The sequence below is a fragment of the Chiloscyllium plagiosum genome, unplaced genomic scaffold (genome assembly GCF_037043375.1).
Source record: "Chiloscyllium plagiosum isolate Xiang-an unplaced genomic scaffold, Cpla_swu_hap1 HiC_scaffold_30, whole genome shotgun sequence".
NCBI classification, from domain to species: domain Eukaryota; kingdom Metazoa; phylum Chordata; class Chondrichthyes; order Orectolobiformes; family Hemiscylliidae; genus Chiloscyllium; species Chiloscyllium plagiosum.
The window spans coordinates 50,757,249-50,776,066 of NW_028270168.1; the positions used below are offsets into that span (position 1 = coordinate 50,757,249).

Genomic DNA, 18,818 nt, shown 5'->3' on the forward strand with positions numbered 1-18,818 from the left:
TGTGGTGCTACCTGCTATTGGCATTGTAACTGTCATTGTTGACTGATAAAAGACCTCTTTTATCACATCTGCTCTTCTGACATTGGGTATATGAGATGAACAGATTTTCCAGAGTTGAACTGTGCAGACATAGAACATAGAACAATACAGCACAGAACAGGCCCTTCGGCCCACGATGTTGTGCCGAACATTTGTCCTAGCTTAAGCACCCATCCATGTACCTATCCAATTGCCACTTGAAGTTCGCCAATGATTCTGACTCTACCACTCCCGCATTCCATGTCCCCATCACTCTCTGGGTAAAGAACCCACCCCTGACATCTCCCCTATACCTTCCACCCTTCACCTTAAATTTATGTCCCCTTGTAACACTCTGTTGTACCCGGGGAAAAAGTTTCTGACTGTCTACTCTATCTATTCCTCTGATCATCTTATAAACCTCTATCAAGTCACCCCTCATCCTTCGTCGTTCCAACGAGAAAAGGCATAGCACTCTCAACCTATCCTCGTACACCTATTCTCCATTCCAGGCAACATCCTGGTAAATCTTCTCTGCACCCTCTCCAAAGCTTCCACATCTTTCCTAAAGTGAGGCGACCAGAACTGCACACAGTACTCCAAATGTGGCCTAACCAAAGTCCTGTACAGTTGCAACAACACTTCACGACTCTTGAATTCAATCCCTCTGCTAATGAACGCTAATACACCATAGGCCTTCTTACAAGCTCTATCCACCTGAGTGGCAACTTTCAAAGATCTATGAACATAGACCCCAAGATCCCTCTGTTCCTCCACCTCACTAAGAACCCTACCGTTAACCCTGTATTCCGCATTCTTATTTGTCTTTCCAAAATGGACAACCTCATACTTGGCAGGGTTGAACTCCATCTGCCACTCCTCAGCCCAGCTGTGCGTCATATCAAAGTCGGTTTGCAGCCGACAACAGCCCTCCTCACTATCCACAACTCCACCAATCTTCGTATCATCTGCAAATTTACTGACCCACCCTTCGACTCCCTCATCCAAGTCATTAATAAAAATTACAAACAGCAGAGGACCCAGAACTGACCCCTGCGGAACTCCACTTGTAACTGGGCTCCAGGCTGAATATTTACCATCTACCACCACTCTCTGACTTCGACCGGTTAGCCAGTTTTCTATCCAAATGGCCAAATTTCTCTCTATCCCATGCCTCCTGACTTTCCGCATAAGCCTACCATGGGGAACCTTATCAAATGCCTTACTAAAATCCATGTATACTACATCCACTGCTCTACCCTCATCCACATACTTGGTCACCTCCTCAAAGAATTCAATAAGACTTGTAAGGCAAGACCTACCCTTCACAAATCCGTGCTGGCTGTCCCTAATCAAGCAGTGTCTTTCCAGATACTCATAAATCCTATCCCTCAGTATCCTTTCCATTACTTTACCTACCACCAAAGTAAGACTAACTGGCCTGTAATTCCTGGGGTTATCCCTATTCCCTTTTTTGAACAGGGGCACAACATTCGCCACTCTCCAGTCCCCTGGTACCACTCCTGTTGACAGTGAAGATGAAAAGATCATTGCCAACGGTACTGCAATTTCCTTTCTTGCTTCCCACATAATCCTAGGATATATCCCGTCAGGCCCGGGGACTTGTCTATCCTCAAGTTGTCACACACCGCCCTGTCACACACCCCCCTGTCACACACCGCCCCGTCACACACCGCCCTGTCACACACCGCCCTGTCACACACCGAAGATTGCTAGCAAACCTACTCCCCAGGATATTGGTGCCCTTCTGGTTCAGGTGCAACCCGTCCATGGCAGATGGTGTTATACGAGCATGAGTGTTCATGGATTTCAACCACAGAACTGGTAAGTAGTGATCTTTCCACACTTTCCATTGTCTATACTCACCACACACGGGGCTTCTCCCACTTGAGACTCTAATTCTGGCACAGTTCCTGGACAGATTGCAAAATATGGTCATTATGAAATCTATGATAGAACCTGTATCCGTCCATCCTCCATCTGTCATCCTCACACTGGTCCAACCACCACCCCGACTGCACATCATTTTTCCACTCGTCAGTGCATCTGACCCCACTCCAGACAACAGTCTTCCCCATCCCTGACTTTCTCCTTTTGTCCTAAGGCTCTGTGCAATTGCTATTCTCCTGCTCTTCCCCCACCACAAAATTCAACAAAGCAAACCACCGATCTCAGAGACAACTGCAAAAGTGACTGGTGCATTCCACCTTTAAATGAGTGTGAACCAAATCCTAAAATGTTCATGTGTAACTGATTTTATCTTAGAAGTGTGATATAATTCTAAACACTTTTACACAAATAAGTATTTTTGAAATGCACACTCCACAAACCAGCACGAGCCTCGATATGCCACAAGCATGACATTGAGTACTTTTTGACAACTGAACGAGATGTGAGAAAATCAAAATTTTGGCTGCCACCAAATTCAGTCATCTCACTTTCTGCTGTTGCAGGCTTCACAGATCCCACTACCACCACTCCCAACCCCTCCTCTTAGTATCCATTTGCAGCTTTTTGTCATTTCATTTTGGAAAATAGTAATCAGGAAACAACTGTCTCTAAGTTATGTCTCCTTGGAGCTGATTTTAGACTTAGTGAACTATCTTCAAAGCTGTGAATAGCATTTTGCAAAACTGGAACACGTAATTGGCTTTGAAATAAATGAAAAAGTCTAACGTATCTTTATTTGGAGATGCCAGTGTTGGACTGGGGTGGACAAAGTTAAAAATCACACAACACCAGGTTATATCCAACAGGAGTATTTGGAAGCACTAGCTTTCTGAGCACTGCTCCTTCATCAGGTGGTTGTCACAACCTGATGAAGGAGCAACGCTCCAAAAGCTAGTGCTTCCAAATACTCCTGTTGGACTCTAACCTGGTGTTGTGTGATTTTTAACTTTTCTTTAACCCCTAAAGCTGATTTAAAATTTATAACTTAACAAATGTGAGTGAATCTTCTAGTCTGATGTCAGTGGGAGTGACAGTGATGATGAATTGAAGTCAAAACTATTGTGATGTTCATAATTTTACAACAATCCTTTTTACCAACTCCCGGGCAGCATGGTGGCACAGTGGTTAGCACTGCTGCCTCACAGCGCCAGAGACCCGGGTTCAATTCCCGCCTCAGGCAACTGACTGTGTGGAGTTTGCACGTTCTCCCCGTGTTTGCGTGGGTTTCCTCCGGGTGCTCCGGTTTCCTCCCACAGTCCAAAGATGTGCAGGTCAGGTGAATTGGCCGTGCTAAATTGCCCGTAGTGTTAGGTAAGGGGTAAATGTAGGGGTATGGGTGGGTTGCGCTTCGGCGGGTCGGTGTGGACTTGTTGGGCCGAAGGGCCTGTTTCCACACTGTAAGTAATCTAATCTAATCTAATATATACTGATGTAAAATCATATCATCCTGAAGTCCCATCCATCACAAGATGGATATGCAAAGAATAGTTGTGTTGCTTACCAGTTTAGTCATGAAGGAAAAATAGAAAGAATTCCAGTACTGCAGCTAACACTTTCTTAAAATATTCAACAATTTACATCTCCACTACCTTATCCAAGGGTTCATGTGTTGATCATTCACCTGTGAAGAACTCCCTGACATCCATCTTAAATTCACTTTACACCAGTTTGAACTTGTGACCTTTTACCTTTCTGTGCTATCAAGCAGCATCTACTTAGCAACACTCTGCTCACTGATACCCAGTTTGGATTTCGCCAGGGCCACAATGCTCCTGACTTTGTTATAGCTTACCAAGAATCGCAGAATTGTCAGCTGATGGTGGGTTTCACCAATGAAAAAAATGTCCTCGACAGAATAACAAGTGTTTTCCTTGCATGCCATTGGCATTTAGTTTTTTAGTTAGAATTGGTGACAAATGGGAAAGAACAAGAGAGCAGAAGTGACATGTAATTTGCAAATGGCACCCCATAGTTAACTTTTGGCCACTATGTGATGATATGGATCTGTTTCCTCCAACATCCTTATGCAATGCCTTGGATCATTATGACGTTGTCTGGTGAAGCCCCAACCAATAAAAGGATAAATAAAGCTGTACAATCGTTAAAATAAGCCATTAGCAAGTAGAAATATCTATAACAAAAGGTTGAAGTCTGGCAGAAGCAAGAGATCCAAGAACTAGCACTAACAATGATGATTTGTATTAAAATAGTGCTTTAACATAGTAAAATGTGCCAAAGTCTAACTACTCAAAGAAATATTAGGACTGATGATTAACAGCTTGATCAGAGAGGTAGGCTTCAAAAAGTGTCTTAGAAGGAGAGAAAGATTGCAAAGTTTAGGGGGGATATTCTAAAGTGGCAGGCTTTACAGTTGAAGGCACAGCCACCAATGCTGGAGTGATGGCATTTGGAAATCTACAGGATATCAGAATTAGAAGAGTACAGAGATCTCAGAAAGTTTTACAGATGGTACAGATTGCCAGGATAGGAATGGGTGAGGCCTTTGACAATTTCCAAACAAGGATGAGAATGTCAAAATTGAGACAGTGTTGGTTAAAGAATGAACCTAGCTGAAAATGTGTTGCTGGAAAAGCGCAGCAGGTCAGGCAGCATCTAAGGAACAGGAGAATCAACGTTTCGGGCATAAGCCCTTCTTCATGCCCGAAACGTCGATTCTCCTGTTCCTTGGATGCTGCCTGACCTGCTGCGCTTTTCCAGCAACACATTTTCAGCTCTGATCTCCAGCATATGCAGCCCTCACTTTCTCTTAAAGAATGAACCTAGATTAGTAAGGACAGGGATGAAGAGTGAATGGGAACTGTGCAAGCAAGGATACAAACTGCAAGTTTAGATGAACTCAAGCCTATGTCGAGTGGTAAATGAGAGACGTTGGCCAGGAAATCTTTGGAACGATCAAGCCTTGACGAGGGAGCAAAGGGTGAGATTCATGATTAGGATGAGCGCAGATAGAATATGATAAAATATAGGCAGAAACTAGAGAGAGCAGTGAGTTCACATCGAGGAATACCTAAGAGTCAGTTTGCCTTGGTGCATCAGAACAACTGAATGGATGGCCACAATGTTAGTGGCGCAGATATCCACAATCTCCTCATACTACAGATCTGAAGGTAGAGAATGCAAAGGAGAACCGAGTAAGAGATCGTTTGTTTTGGAGAAGAGAAATCCAGGGTTATCTTTTCCTTCCAGCATGATTCTGGGATAGTGAGTAGTTTGGTCAGAGACTAGGGCTTCATAATGCTTTTGATTGTTCATAAGGATCTAGCAATGGATGGCGATATGTGTTGGCCACCATAAACTTGGATTAATCTGTTTCATTGGGAATGGCCAGGTGAGGAATATTAATTGTATAATTGTTTCATGGAGATTGGAACAACAAAGGGGAAGGTAAGGGTATAGCTGGGCAAATCCGTAGCTGCAGAAATGTTGTGAATGGAGGACCAAAAGCTAGACAGTTGTGAATTTGACAATGCTTTGCAAGAAACTTGGGGGAAAAGTTTTTTTTTTCTCCCCAGAGTGTGGAACAAAGCAAGTCAAATGAGAAAGTGGGATATGATTGAAAAGGGATATAACAAAATGATCAAAGATAAGTGCTCTTATCTCTAATTAATACAATAAATATAAACATGTGAGATGAATGGGTAGCCATGAATTTGACTAGAATGATTTATTTGGACAGAGAGATTAAGATCAGAAACCAGAGACTCGGAGTTATAAGAGCTTGATCATTGAAATGGAAGTTGCAGTCAACAGTGAACATATCTCAAAGAGTAATTTGATATGCTACATTGCTGGGTGAAAGGGAACAAAAGTTTAAATGAGAGAAGAGTGGGATAGAAAAGATGAGATGGTCCAGTGGTTTGTATTGGGTAAATGGTACAATGTTTAGCCAGACAATGAGGCTCCATTAAGAACAAATGGAGTCATCGCACCTTAGTCAGGTTTTCCATAAAGGCTTTGGAGTTCGCTGCAATTGTATTATAGTACAACCTCGATTATCCGAACAAGAGGGGCAAGGAGTATTTTGTTCAGATAGCTGATCGTTCAGATAACTGATCTGATTGTAAACAAGCAGTAATTAATGAGTGCTGGTTATCCGAACTTGCCTCGGTTATCCAGCAGGACACACCACAATACCATTTAACTGATAACTGATCTGATTGTAAACAAGTGGTCATTTGAGTGCCAGTTATCAAACATTTTTCCATTATCAGCAATGCATGCCATCATGCCATTTTACTGATAACTGAGTGCTGAGTTGCCTAATGCTATTTTTATGGGACCTTGAGATCTTGTTCAGATAATCCGAAGTTCGGATAATTGATATTCGAATAATCGAGGTTGTACTGTACATATAATCTCATTACACTAAGTTCATAAGAAATGGGAGCTGGGAAAGATCATAAAGACCTTCAAGCCTTTTCCACTATTTAGTAAGAGCATAGCTGATTTTCCCAAGTTCCATTTTCCCATCTGACTTTCCACATCCCTTGAAGTTCTTGGTGACTAATTTGTATTTATCCCTTTCATGAACATTGTCATTGAGTGACCATCCATTATCCTGTGGGCAGACAGTTCTAAAATTGTGCAATCCTCAGAGCTAAGTAATTTTTTCGACATCTCAGCCCTAAAGGAATCAATCCCTTGTCCTATGTTAATGACCCATAGTTCCACACTCTGCAACCACATTTTCTCAACATCTATAATGTCATGCCCTTAAAATCTTTAATGCATTTCAATTAGATAACCTCTGATTCTTCTAAATCATGATGAATGTGTACCTATTCTACTCAATCTAGCTTTATAGGACAATCAAGTCAAACTTTTTGGTCTGCATTCAAGGAAAATATGCCTTAAGGAAAAGAGATCACAACTGCGCAGTATTTCTCAGGTGTCATCGCATAACGTCATAACAACTACGAGCAGGAGTAGACCATTCAACCCGTAAAGCCACCTCCACCATTCAGAAAGATCCTGACTGTTGTGATATTCATCATGTCCACTTTCCTGCATTTTCTTCCAAAACCCTTGATTTTCCTACTGGTCAAGAATCTATCTACCTTGACTGTAAATGTACACAAGGACTCTGCTCCCACATCTGTCTGTGACAAGGAGCTCCAAAGACTCTCAACCTTTTGAGAGAAGATTTTCCTCCTTATCTCAGTCTTAAATTGGTACTCCTTTATTCAAAAAATATGTATACTCTCCTGTGAGGGGAAACATCCTGTCAGCATTTGCCCTGTCAAGACCCCTAGGATTCCTCTATGTTTCAATTAGATCAGCTCTCATTCTTTTAAACTCCTACATTGTTTAGCCTTTATGCATAAAACATTTCCTTCATACCAGGATTCATCCTAGTGAACCTTCTCTGAACTCTCTCCAATGAAATGATATCTTTCCTTCAATAAGTTTTTAAGATGGCGGCAGAATAAAGAAGCTGAGCCTGGGGCTTTTCCACTCCGGCTTTATCTTTCTTTTTTTTACTTTTTACTTTTGCTATTTTTCTTCTGTTTCTTTTTCTTCCTTTGTTTTCTTTTCTTTAAAGCCTGGAAAATGGCAGGTGAAGGAGGAGGCCTTCAGTGGCAGCAGCAGCAGCAAGGCCAGAATGAGCCAGATATGGCTCCATCCTAGCCTGGGGCTTCCCATCGAGTGAAGAGCAGGTCCTGGGCTGACTCACAGGCTGGGCCAAGGCTCCAGACCCATAGCTAGACCCGGGTGCCCGAAGCATTGGTGAAAGGGATGGATGTAGATCGGCAATAGCGTCTGGAGGAGGCTTCTCCTGGCCCAGTGATGATGTGACTTCCAGCAGCCCAGTGCGGTGCTCTTAGCCCAGCATAGTGATATTTTTCTATCTTCTTCAGTGGTGGCTTGCAGCCCAGTATTCCGGCAGCCTAGTGTTCTCATCCCCACCTGGTGTTCTTGTCACACAACAGCGGTCTCACCTGGCTACATCTTCAGGGTATTCCATCATTCTTTAATCGGCTGACCCTGAGCCCAGGAACCATTAACTGAGTAAAGATGAACCTTGCCTTAATTTATGTTTTTTTATTACTTCTGTCATTAATAGAAGCGCTGTGTTGTGGCAAAAAATGCTTTTTGCTGTATTTTTCATATAAAAGTACACTTGACAGTAAATTTCTATTTTATTGAAAACTGCTCACATTACTGTAAATGATGACTAATCACCACCTTGTACCTTATACAGTTGCAGTAAGACTTCCCTTCTCTTATACTCCACCTCCCCCCCCCCCCCCCCGCCCTTGAAGTATGGGCCAAAATTCCATCAGCCTTCCTGATTACCTTCTGCACTTTGATGCAAGATTTCTGTGTTTTCTGCACAGATACTCCCAAGTCCCTTTGTGTTGCAGCTTTCTGTAGCTTTTCTCAATTTAAATAATGCTCTGTTCTTTTGTTTTCTCTTACAAAATAATAATTTTACATTTTCACACATTATACTCCATCTGCCAATGTTTTTGCCCACTTATGGAAATTATCAAGTTCTCTTTGCAAACTATTTGTATCCCTCTCACAACCACCTATTTTTGTATCGTCTACAAACTTGGCTGCTTTACATTCACTGCCTTCCTCCAAATCATAAATATACATTGCAACCAATTTTGGTCCCAGCACTGATTCCTCACAGGTCACTAACTTGAAAAAGAACCTCTTGTCTCATCTTACTGTTTCCAGTCCATTAGCCAATTCTCTCTTTGTGCCAATATACTATTTCCAACATCGAGGGGATTCTTATCTTAAGACATAATATTTTGTGATGTACCTTGTTGAATACCTTCTCCAAGGCCAAATACAGCATATCTACTTGTTACCCCCTATTTACTCTAGTTGAGATTTCCTTTGAAAACTCCAATAAATTATCAGGCATGATTTCCCTTTCATTAAGCTATGTTGATGCTGCTTGATTAGACTATGGCTTTCCAAATATTCCATTATTACTTTCTTGACAATTGATTGCAATGCTTTTCTAACAATCGATGTTCGGCTAATCAGCCTATAATTACTTGCTTTTTGCCTCCCTCCCTTTTTGAATAGGGCTATCTCATTAGCAATTTTCCAATTCTCTGGTACTTCTCCAGAATCCAATGATTTTTGGAAAATTACAACCAATGCATCCTCTATCTCTCTAACTACTTCTTTTAAGATGCTAGGATGCAAGTCATCAAGGCCTGTAGTCTTATCTCCTTTTTGCAAGGTTTGTGAAGGTTTGTAGCTCAGATTGAGGTTTAGGGTGTAGGTTTGCTCGCTGAGCTGTAGGTTTGATATCCAGACATTTCATTTCCTGGCTAGGTAACATTATCAGTGGTGACTTCCAAGTGAAGCGAAGCTGTTGTCTCCTGCTTTCTATTTATATGTTTGTCCTGGATGGGGTTCCTGGGGTTTGTGGTGATGTAATTTCCTGTTCGTTTTCTGAGGGGTTGATAGATGGCATCTAGATCTATGTGTTTGTTTATGGCGTTGTGGTTGGAGTGCCAGGCCTCCAGGAATTCTCTGGCATGTCTTTGCGTAGCCTGTCCCAGGATAGATGTGTTGTCCCAGTCGAAATGGTGGTTTTTTTCATCCGTGTGTAGGGCTACGAGGGAGAGAGGGTCGTGTCTTTTTGTGGCTAGCTGGTGCTCGTGTATCCTGGTGGCTAACATTCTTCCAGGACAAACAGGAAGAAAGTTAGCCACCAGGATACATGAACACCAGCGAGCCACAAAAAGACATGACCCTCTCTCCCTCGTAGCCCTACACACGGATGAAAATAACCACCATTTCGACTGGGACAACACATCTATCCTGGGACAGGCTAAGCAAAGACATGCCAGAGAATTCCTAGAGGCCTGGCACTCCAACCACAACGCCATAAACAAACACATAGATCTAGATGCCATCTATCAACCCCTCAGAAAACGAACAGGAAATGACATCACCACAAACCCGAGGAACCCCATCCAGGAGAAAGATATAAATAGAAAGTAGGAGACAACACCTTCGCTTCACTTGGAGGTCGCCACTGATGATGTTACCTAGCCAGGTAATGAAACGTCTGGATATCATACCTACAGCTCAGCAAGCAAACCTACACCCTAAGTCTTAACTCCCTTTAACCCCATTAGTTTGCCTAATATTACCACTCCAGTGATTGTAATGGTACTTAATTCCGCCCGTATATTCCTTATTATTAATGGGGTGTTTGAAGTATCTTCCGTCATGAAGACTGATGCAGAACCCCTCTGCCATTTCCTGAACAGTATTGTCAGTTTTTTATATTCTTTGCTAGTCTGCCCTTGCTAGTTCTCCCTTTTTATTATCTGTTTTGGTCCTCTTTTACAGGATTCTGAATTTATCCCAGTATTCAGGACTATCACTGACTTTTACCACCTTATGTACCTTTTCTTTCAACTTAATATTCTCCTTAATCTCTTTGGTTAGCCATGGTTGATTCATCCCTTTCTTAAATCTTTCTTCCTTTCTGGGATGACTCAACTCCACATACACTCACACAAAATAATAATGTTGCTGAACTATCAGCTTTAATTTTGGTTAATCTGTGCTGTCCTGTTCCCGTCTTTCAGGAGTATCTGATAAACATTGACATTCCATATACGGTAATTCTATAAAGAATTTGATAACTGCCCTGTTAGACTCTTGGACTGTCGTAGCCGTGTGAAATTACATTGGGAGTATTGAAGTAATATTGAATTGTGTTTGCCTAAGAGGGCAACATTGCCACCAGAGGTTTGCTGGACCAGTACAGAAATGTTCAATTTGGTGACATTTTAAGCAATTAATTTATGAGATGTGAGCATCAATGGCAAAGCTTACATTTATTGTTCATCCCTTACTGCTCTTGAGTAAATGACAGTGAACATTGAACCACTGCTGCTCTATCATGTAGATATCTTCAGTACTTTAAGAAGTTTCATGATTTTGACCCAGTGATAGCAAATGAATAGTCATAATGTGTGACTTGGAAAGGAGATTGCTTCCCATGTTCTTCTAGATTGTGGGTTTGGATGGTATTGTTGAAGGTCCCTTGGTGAGTTATTGCAGGGCATCTTGTAGTTGGTGTACTCGGCTGATTCTGTATCCCAGTGGTAGAGAGATTGAATATTGCTTTTGGTGAATGAGGTACTGATCAAACAGACTTTTGTTCTGGATAGTGCTGATTTTCTTGATTATTGCTGGAGAAATTCAGGCAATTGAATAGTATACCAGCCTACTCTGGGCTTGCGTCTTGAAGATAGTGGACAGGCTTGGGGAAACAGGAGGAGAGTTACTATCTGGAGAATTCTTGGTTTCTGATCTTCTGGAGCAACCACATAATGAATGTAAATGGTCCAATTCATTTTCTGGTCAAATCTAGATGAACAGTAGCAAATATAACCAGTTAGTGCTGACTGTCTGGAGCACATCCTTCAGACTCAAAATCAGATCGACATTGGTAGGCGTTCAGGAAGCAAGAGACACAGCCACTTTGAGAAAAATAATTAAGACCGTCACACACAATTTGCATTTGTATAGCAGCCCACCTCAAGAAGAAAACTTTATTACAATTTAAAGGGAATAGAAAAGAGCATTGCAGACACTGGGAAGATTAACGAGAGAAGGAGACAAAAACAAGGCCGGAGAAAGCCAGAGAAGAGCAACAGGAAACGTAGGATCAGCATCTGCATTGTTGGTTCTTACAACTGCACTTTCTTTATCGTATCACTGTTTTATATCAACATTTCTCTAAATCTGTTTTCTGAAATTATTTACAGATTCAGGATGTTGTAAAATGTCGAACAGGAAGCTGCAAAACTGAAGAGAATGAAAACTCACCTGATTCTTACAAAAATGGTCAAGTCCAGATTATGGTGAGTAAAGGACCAATTGCAAAGCAAAAGGTTGAAAACTGAGTCATACCTAACATTAGTTCCTCAAAGATTTGTTGGAGCACAAATTGCTTTTCCACAAGGACTGATTGAGACAAAAAACATTTTGTTTCTTAAAGGAAACTTAAACAAATATTTAAACAGAAAAGGATACTGGGTTAGAAGGATAGACCGGGAATAGTTTTGGGATTGTTGTATTAAACAAACAGAATAGACACAAGGGGCTTTCCTGTGTCATATTCCTCAATGTGCTTTCGCTTCAAGAGAAACTGGGTAATCTCTATCTATACTTTGACTGTTGTGAGATATGTCCAGCAGTTTCAGCTTTTAAGGTCAGGGACTGTGTGAGGTAATTATTAGAGTTGAAGGTTATACTAGAATGATTTCTGTATCAGTCATTTAAATCAGGAACAAATTACAGAATGTTTTTGACCAGATATAATCATATTTGCATTCATAAAACTTATTAAGAGGGGAATAACCTGTTAGCTTCACAATACACAAGAGGAGTTTCACCTGTAGATTGAAATGCATCATTGAGTCAACAGCCAAACATGGCTGACACTGTTGGTATAATGCAATTTTAGTTTGAAATAATCAGGATCCAGCAGCTGGCTCACATTCCAAAGTGCAGGTTTAAATATCAGGCGGCTGCCAGTAAAAGAGTAAGATATTCTGAGGAGGTACCACAGGAGGGCAAGGGAGATACCCAGCCTGGGTAAAGCCCAATAAGCTTGTCTTGCAGGGCATGGAGAACAATTTCCACACAGACAAAGTGACGGTGGCACAGTGGTTAGCACTGCTGCCTCACAGCGCCAGAGACCCGGGTTCAGTTCCCGCCTCAGGTGACTCTCTGTGTGGAGTTTGCACATTCTCCCCGTGTCTGCGTGGGTCTACTCTGGGTGCTCCAGTTTCCTCCCACAATACAAAAAAATGTGCAGGTTAGGTGAATTGGCCATGCTAAATTGCCCCATAGTGTTAGGTGAAGGGGCAAATGTAAGGGAATTGGTCAGGGTGGGTTACGCTTCGGCGGGTCGGTGTGGACTTGTTGGACCAAAGGACCTGTTTCCACACTGTAAGTAATCTAATCTAATCTAATCTAAGTAAACTCAGTTGTATCTTGTAGCTCCATCTGCTACTTCCCAACTGGCCAATCACACTATCTGGTCAACAAGAAATAGGTAACATCAGCTACAAAATGAGACATTCACACAATCCAAACAAGGTTCGTGGTAGGGGTCAGTGGTTGGTGATCACAGCTTCGGAGAGACAGAGCTTTGGTGACCAGGAGCTGGGAGAATGGCGAGGATGAATATTGAGGATAGGGACAATAAAAGGCTTGATTGAGGTCAGATTACTGCTCTTCTGCTACTCCTGGATAGGGGAGTGTTTAAAAAGGTACTTATCTTCTGGAGCCAGCTTTCGTGTCACTGCCAACCCTGACCCTGGGAATCCTACAGAGCAACTGTCACTTTTGCATAAAACTTTCCATTGCACTTTGCAAGCTCAAATTTAGACTGAGACCTTGAAACAGCAGGTAACTAGGGCACCCCAATATCTGCAGACATATTAAATGGCAGCATGAGCCACCAGTTGGAGTAGGAATCACACAATTCACTTTACACTCTCAACTTCTCCACCTGTTATGTGCATGGAGGCAAGCAGAATATCAAGACTGTTATAGCAATCAAAGTGAATATGAAGCTGTCTGAGAGACTGTTGTAAAAGCTCACATTGTCCATTAATGTGAATACCTGCTCTGACCTATAGAGCATGATTCCAGTCCCAAACCTGTGACTCTGAGCTCTGGTCAGTTGTGACTTAGCAGTGAATCAGTTGTAGCCACTATAAAAAATGATATGATCACAAGAAATTCTGGAATCTCCAACCTGGCAGTATAGTGGGAGTACCTTCATTGTACTAACTGTTATTTCAAAAAGGTATACCTTATCAAAACAAATAGAGTTTGGCAATAAATGGCAATAAGAACAATGTTTGCTTTCTAAAAATGAATGAAAAGAAATATAACAGACTATACACCTCTAAATTGGCATCCTTCGGTTAGATACTAGAATTGCTGCTATATTGCATTTTAAGCATGCTACTACTTTTATCGAGAAAACGTATTCCACATTTGACATATTAGAATTCATGGACACTACACAATATAAGAATTATAAGCACCTATTGCCCTGTGGGTCAGAGCACCAGTAGTGCAACACAAGGCTAGGTGGGCTGTATTCCACAATCGGATGATGGTTCGTCAATTTCATAGACAGAGATTGGAGATACACTTCCAAATCTTTCAAATATGAGTGGACAGATTGTTACTAGCTAATCATTCAGGACCTTGGTGTCCCCTCTTACTATTTGGGAACTTTAAATGAATGCTTAAGAACAACCTAATTTCCTTGGGCAGAAAACTTCTGTTTCTAATGTATTGGTTTTTATTCCTTGTTTCTTGCTGCCTTTTTATAGACAGATTTTGAAAAGGACGTGGACCTGGCCTGCCAGTCAGGTGAGTGCTTTACAATGTCATGAATGGTGAATTCTGTCCTCATCAGTAATCATTTATATATTGTCCTACTCTCATTCTGATTGATACTATTCATCAGGAGAATCAGGAGTCCCAGTCCCACCACTAATTGAGGTTCTTCAATGGACAGTTGGTGCCCATGTAATGCCACAACTCCACATCAATTCTAAGTACCCTAATTCTGTCAAATACTCACAACCCACAGAACTCCCTATGTGTCAGTTCTGTCTCTTAACTAATCTCCCTTCACCAAAACTATCAATTCTTTGATCTTCTAGCTACTCACAGTTTTCTCAACTACCCCATAACAAAGTCAAAAAGTGTGGTGCTGGAAAAGCATGGCATGAAAAAGGCAGCATCTGAGGAGCAGGAGAGTCGAGATTTCAGGCATAAGCTCTTCATCAGGAATGTGTACAAATTGATGTGTACTTCATTTATATTATAAACTTTATCTTCCTTTGGTTTTAATTTATTTCATTTTGACTTGATTTAATTTTACCTCCTTTTTGCTAGTTTGCCTTCCATAAAACCAAAGAGTTGCTCCTTCTTCATAATTTTTTTTTTAGTTTCAAATTATTTAGATGATACCCTACCAGCAGCTCCTCACTAAGCGATACATTTACAAATCTCCTGTGGCAGCAATTTTGGATTCTGTTTTTCCAACTCAACCTTTCCCTACTCTCCTTACTCTCATAAAACCTGTTGCCTCTTCTGTCTGTGCTGTGTTCAGGATGATGTCACTCATTGCTCTCTGCACTGTCTTCAAACCTGCTTGCTCCTTTCCCTGTGCTGTGTTCAAAAAGGCATGTCTGTCGTAACAATATCAGAATTTGCTGGAAAAACTGTAGGTCTAGCAGTATCTATGGAGAGAAAGCAGAATTAAAGTTTTGGGTCCAATGACCCTTCTTCAGAACATGTCTGTAGTAGTTGGTTCAGGTGTCTGGGGTTAGGACAGTCCTGTGTCATTGGGGGCAGTCAGGTGTCAGGGAATTAAGATCAGGGGATTATGGTCAAGTATCGGGGAGATGCAGTCACATATTGGGGTGTGAGTGAGTCACAGTGAGTGGTTGGGGAGTCAGTGTGAGTGTGGGATCAGGGTTAGGAGTTAGTGTGTGTTTTAATTCCTGCTTCTGCATAACGTCTGTTGGCTAACTATTAGGGGAAATAAGTCAGACACTTACAAAGTTCCTTACAGTAATTCAAAGTTTTGGACTTATTTTGAGGATTACAAGTATAGGTTAAATTCCCTTTGGAAGTTTCAACTCCTCGGTAATTACCAAATAGTCACAGCATCAGGATTTCCGAGTGGCCATCTGTAAGAGATATCCAGTTTCTGACTGTATGGAGATTGAAAGATCCATACATCAAAAGCTTGCATCATGCATCTGTCACTGCTAGTATTGGAATGTATAGGCAATCCAACAATATAACACAAGAGTGAAAGACCTGAATAAATTTAAGAACCCTTCATGATTTTAGGATATCTCAAAGTGTTTTACAGCCAGTTGATTGCCAGGAACTGCAGCATGATGTTTACACATATCCCACAAACAGCAATGTAATAATAATTCAATATTCTGATTTAGAGATGTTAGTTGAGGGGTCCATATTGGCCAAAAAACAGGGATTATCTCTTTCGTTGATTTCATACAGCTGAGAGAGTAGAGGCAGGTTATACTGTAGCAGTTTTTAGTAACTCACATGTTTTTCATTGTTTTTGCATCCTTAGTGCTCTTCAAGGAGGTTAACACTTGCAATCCTGCAACTATTACTGGAACACTGTCTCGTATCTCGTTGGATGATGAGGAAGATGAAAAGCTGAACATAAACAGTGAAGGGATGAACTTCACAACCCTTCCTGGAAATATTCCACCAGGAAATGTCTTGGTTCAGTTGCCCCCCATGCACCAGTTGCGCAATATAATGTCTGGTATGAATGAACTGAATGATCAACCAGCCGAAAAAGAAACCAACAATGAATTGAGGGGAACACTGTATCTGTGCACAGAGAATACCTTGAAACCAGTGGATGTGAAATGGAGGCGGGCACAAGAGCAGCCATTAGAAGGTGACTACATGGTACTCCCAAGACGCACAGTCAGCTTAAAGCCTTTCGTCAAAGAGGACAGCAAGTTAAACATCAATGTGGATGACAACAGACACAATATTTGCGGGAACCAACCAGTCGAATCAGAGGTTTATCCCAACTTTGCCTCACTTGATCAAATCAATATTAACTTAAATCAACCTTATGGTACGCTTAATCACCCACGGAATGTACCCATCAAACAGCACCCTTCAGTGAGGCACATTCTAGCATCTGAACTTGCTGACAGGAGCAGGACCATGCCACGCAGCAAACCAAGTACAACAAACTCCACAGGTTCCTTAGAAGTAAGTTGAAGTGATGATATTGAGCTGGTCATATTTGCTGTTGGGATAGTACAGAGGAAAGAAGCGCTGATAGAGGCATCATATCCATCTCACATTGACAGTGAGACTATAATCACATTTAGACTTAGTTGAGCCCTCCATGGTATCAGCCATGCACAAAACATAATTCTTCTGTAATTTTCATATTTAATTGGAGTAAAAGAATGGTATTTGCCAATGCCTTCAGATTCACACATATAGCTCTGAAGGAGTCTGAGGCTGAACTCATCTGTTATAGTAGAATCCCTACAATTGCAGATAGAGCCAATTCTGCCCATCAGGTCTGCTCCGAAAAGCATCCACCCAGACCCCCCCACCCCCCTACCTCTGTGCTGTATTTACCGTGACTAATCCACCTAGCCTACACATCCTTGAACATTAGAGGAAGGCAATGGCCTTGTGGTATTATCGTTGGATTAATCAAGAGAACGATGTAATGTTTTGGAGACCTAGGTTCAAATGTCCACATAGCAGATGGTAGAATTTAAATTTAATATATCCTAAAAATCTGGAACTAAGAATCTTATGACCATGAATCATTTGTCAGAAAAACCCATATGGTTCACTTACCTCCTTTAGGGAGGGAAACTGCCATCCTTACCTGGTCCGGCCTACATGTGACTGTAGACCTGCAGTAATGTGGTTGAGTCTTAACTGCCCTCTGGGCAATTAGGGATGGGCATTAAATGCTGGCCTAGCCAGTGATGCTCTCATCGCATGAATGAATTTTTAAAAAGTGGTCTGAGGCAATGCAGCATGGTCAATACACCTAAATTGCACATCTTTGGACTGTGGGGGGAAACTGGAACACCTGATGGTAACAGTTACCCAAGGATGGAATTTAACCCAGGTCCCTGGCACTGTGAGGCAGCAGTGTTAACCACTGTCTCACCTTGCCATACTTAATGATGTTTCTCCATTCATTCAATCAGTTTTCTGTCATTAATGAGGGGACAACCAATGTGTGCCAAACCTTTTAAGACACTCCTTCGCTCAGGAACCAGGTAATCTCCTGCCTACACCCTATATAAAACCCAGAATGAAATTTGCTTTTAAGTTCTTTGCCCCTCAGTCATGTCCAGCAACTCCCTAATTTTGGATGAGATTAGATTAGATTCCCTACAGCATGGAAACAGGCCCTTCGGCCCAACTAGTCCACACCAACCCTCTGAAGAGTAATTCACCCAGACTCAATTGCCTACATTTACCCGTGGCTAATGCACCAAACACTATAGGCAATTTAGCTTGGCCAATTCACCTGACCTGCACATCTTTTGGAATGTGGGAGGAAACCGGAGCACCCGGAGGAAACCCAAGCAGACACGGAGAGAATGTGCAAACTCCACACAGACAGTCACCTGAGGCCTGAATCCAACCCAGGTCCCTTAACGCTGTGAGGCAGCAGTGGTAACCATTGAGCCACCGTGCCGCCCAAATGTTTCTTTGAAAACTCTTACTACCTTTCCATATTGAAGTTACTATTGAATCTTTATCCACCCTGAAGAAGGGCTTATGCCCGAAACGTCGATTCTCCTGTTCCCTGGATGCTGCCTGACCTGCTGCGCTTTTCCAGCAACACATTTCCAGATCAAACATTCTGGACAGCCGAAGTAAGGTGAAGCTCAGCCTTCACTGTTGTGGGAGGAAGACGTGACCAGCCAATCTGATTCACCAACAGCTCTAACAGTTCCGCAGCACCAGAACTCATTAGTAGTTATAACTGGGATTGCAAATAGACCCACAGAGATTGGGAATAGACCCATTTAATCCTGGGCTTTTGGGTTTGGGAAGAATTGGGCACTTCAGGGAACGGTAGGAGGGGCGTGCTTTGAAGACCAGGCAGGGAGGCACAAAATATGGGACTCACAAGGTATTCCCCCAAATAATACACCCCTCTCTTTCCAGCCTTTTCGCCGAATGTCTTTAAAAAATCAGCATTCCCATTCTCAACTGCCTCCATTGTC

At 42.0% G+C, this 18,818-nt stretch overlaps 1 protein-coding gene across 7 annotated transcripts in view; it reads left to right on the plus strand.

Annotated features, from left to right (window-relative positions):
• Positions 1–18,818, plus strand: part of adgrb2 (adhesion G protein-coupled receptor B2) — an 805,995-nt gene that overhangs the window by 733,459 nt on the left and 53,718 nt on the right. For all 7 annotated transcript variants that reach the window (XM_043717943.2, XM_087976927.1, XM_087976929.1 and 4 more), the window contains 3 exons: positions 11,772–11,867; positions 14,364–14,403; positions 16,151–16,815. In XM_043717943.2, coding sequence (XP_043573878.1) covers positions 11,772–11,867; positions 14,364–14,403; positions 16,151–16,815 — 801 coding nt within the window. The remainder of the gene's footprint in view (positions 1–11,771; positions 11,868–14,363; positions 14,404–16,150; positions 16,816–18,818) is intronic.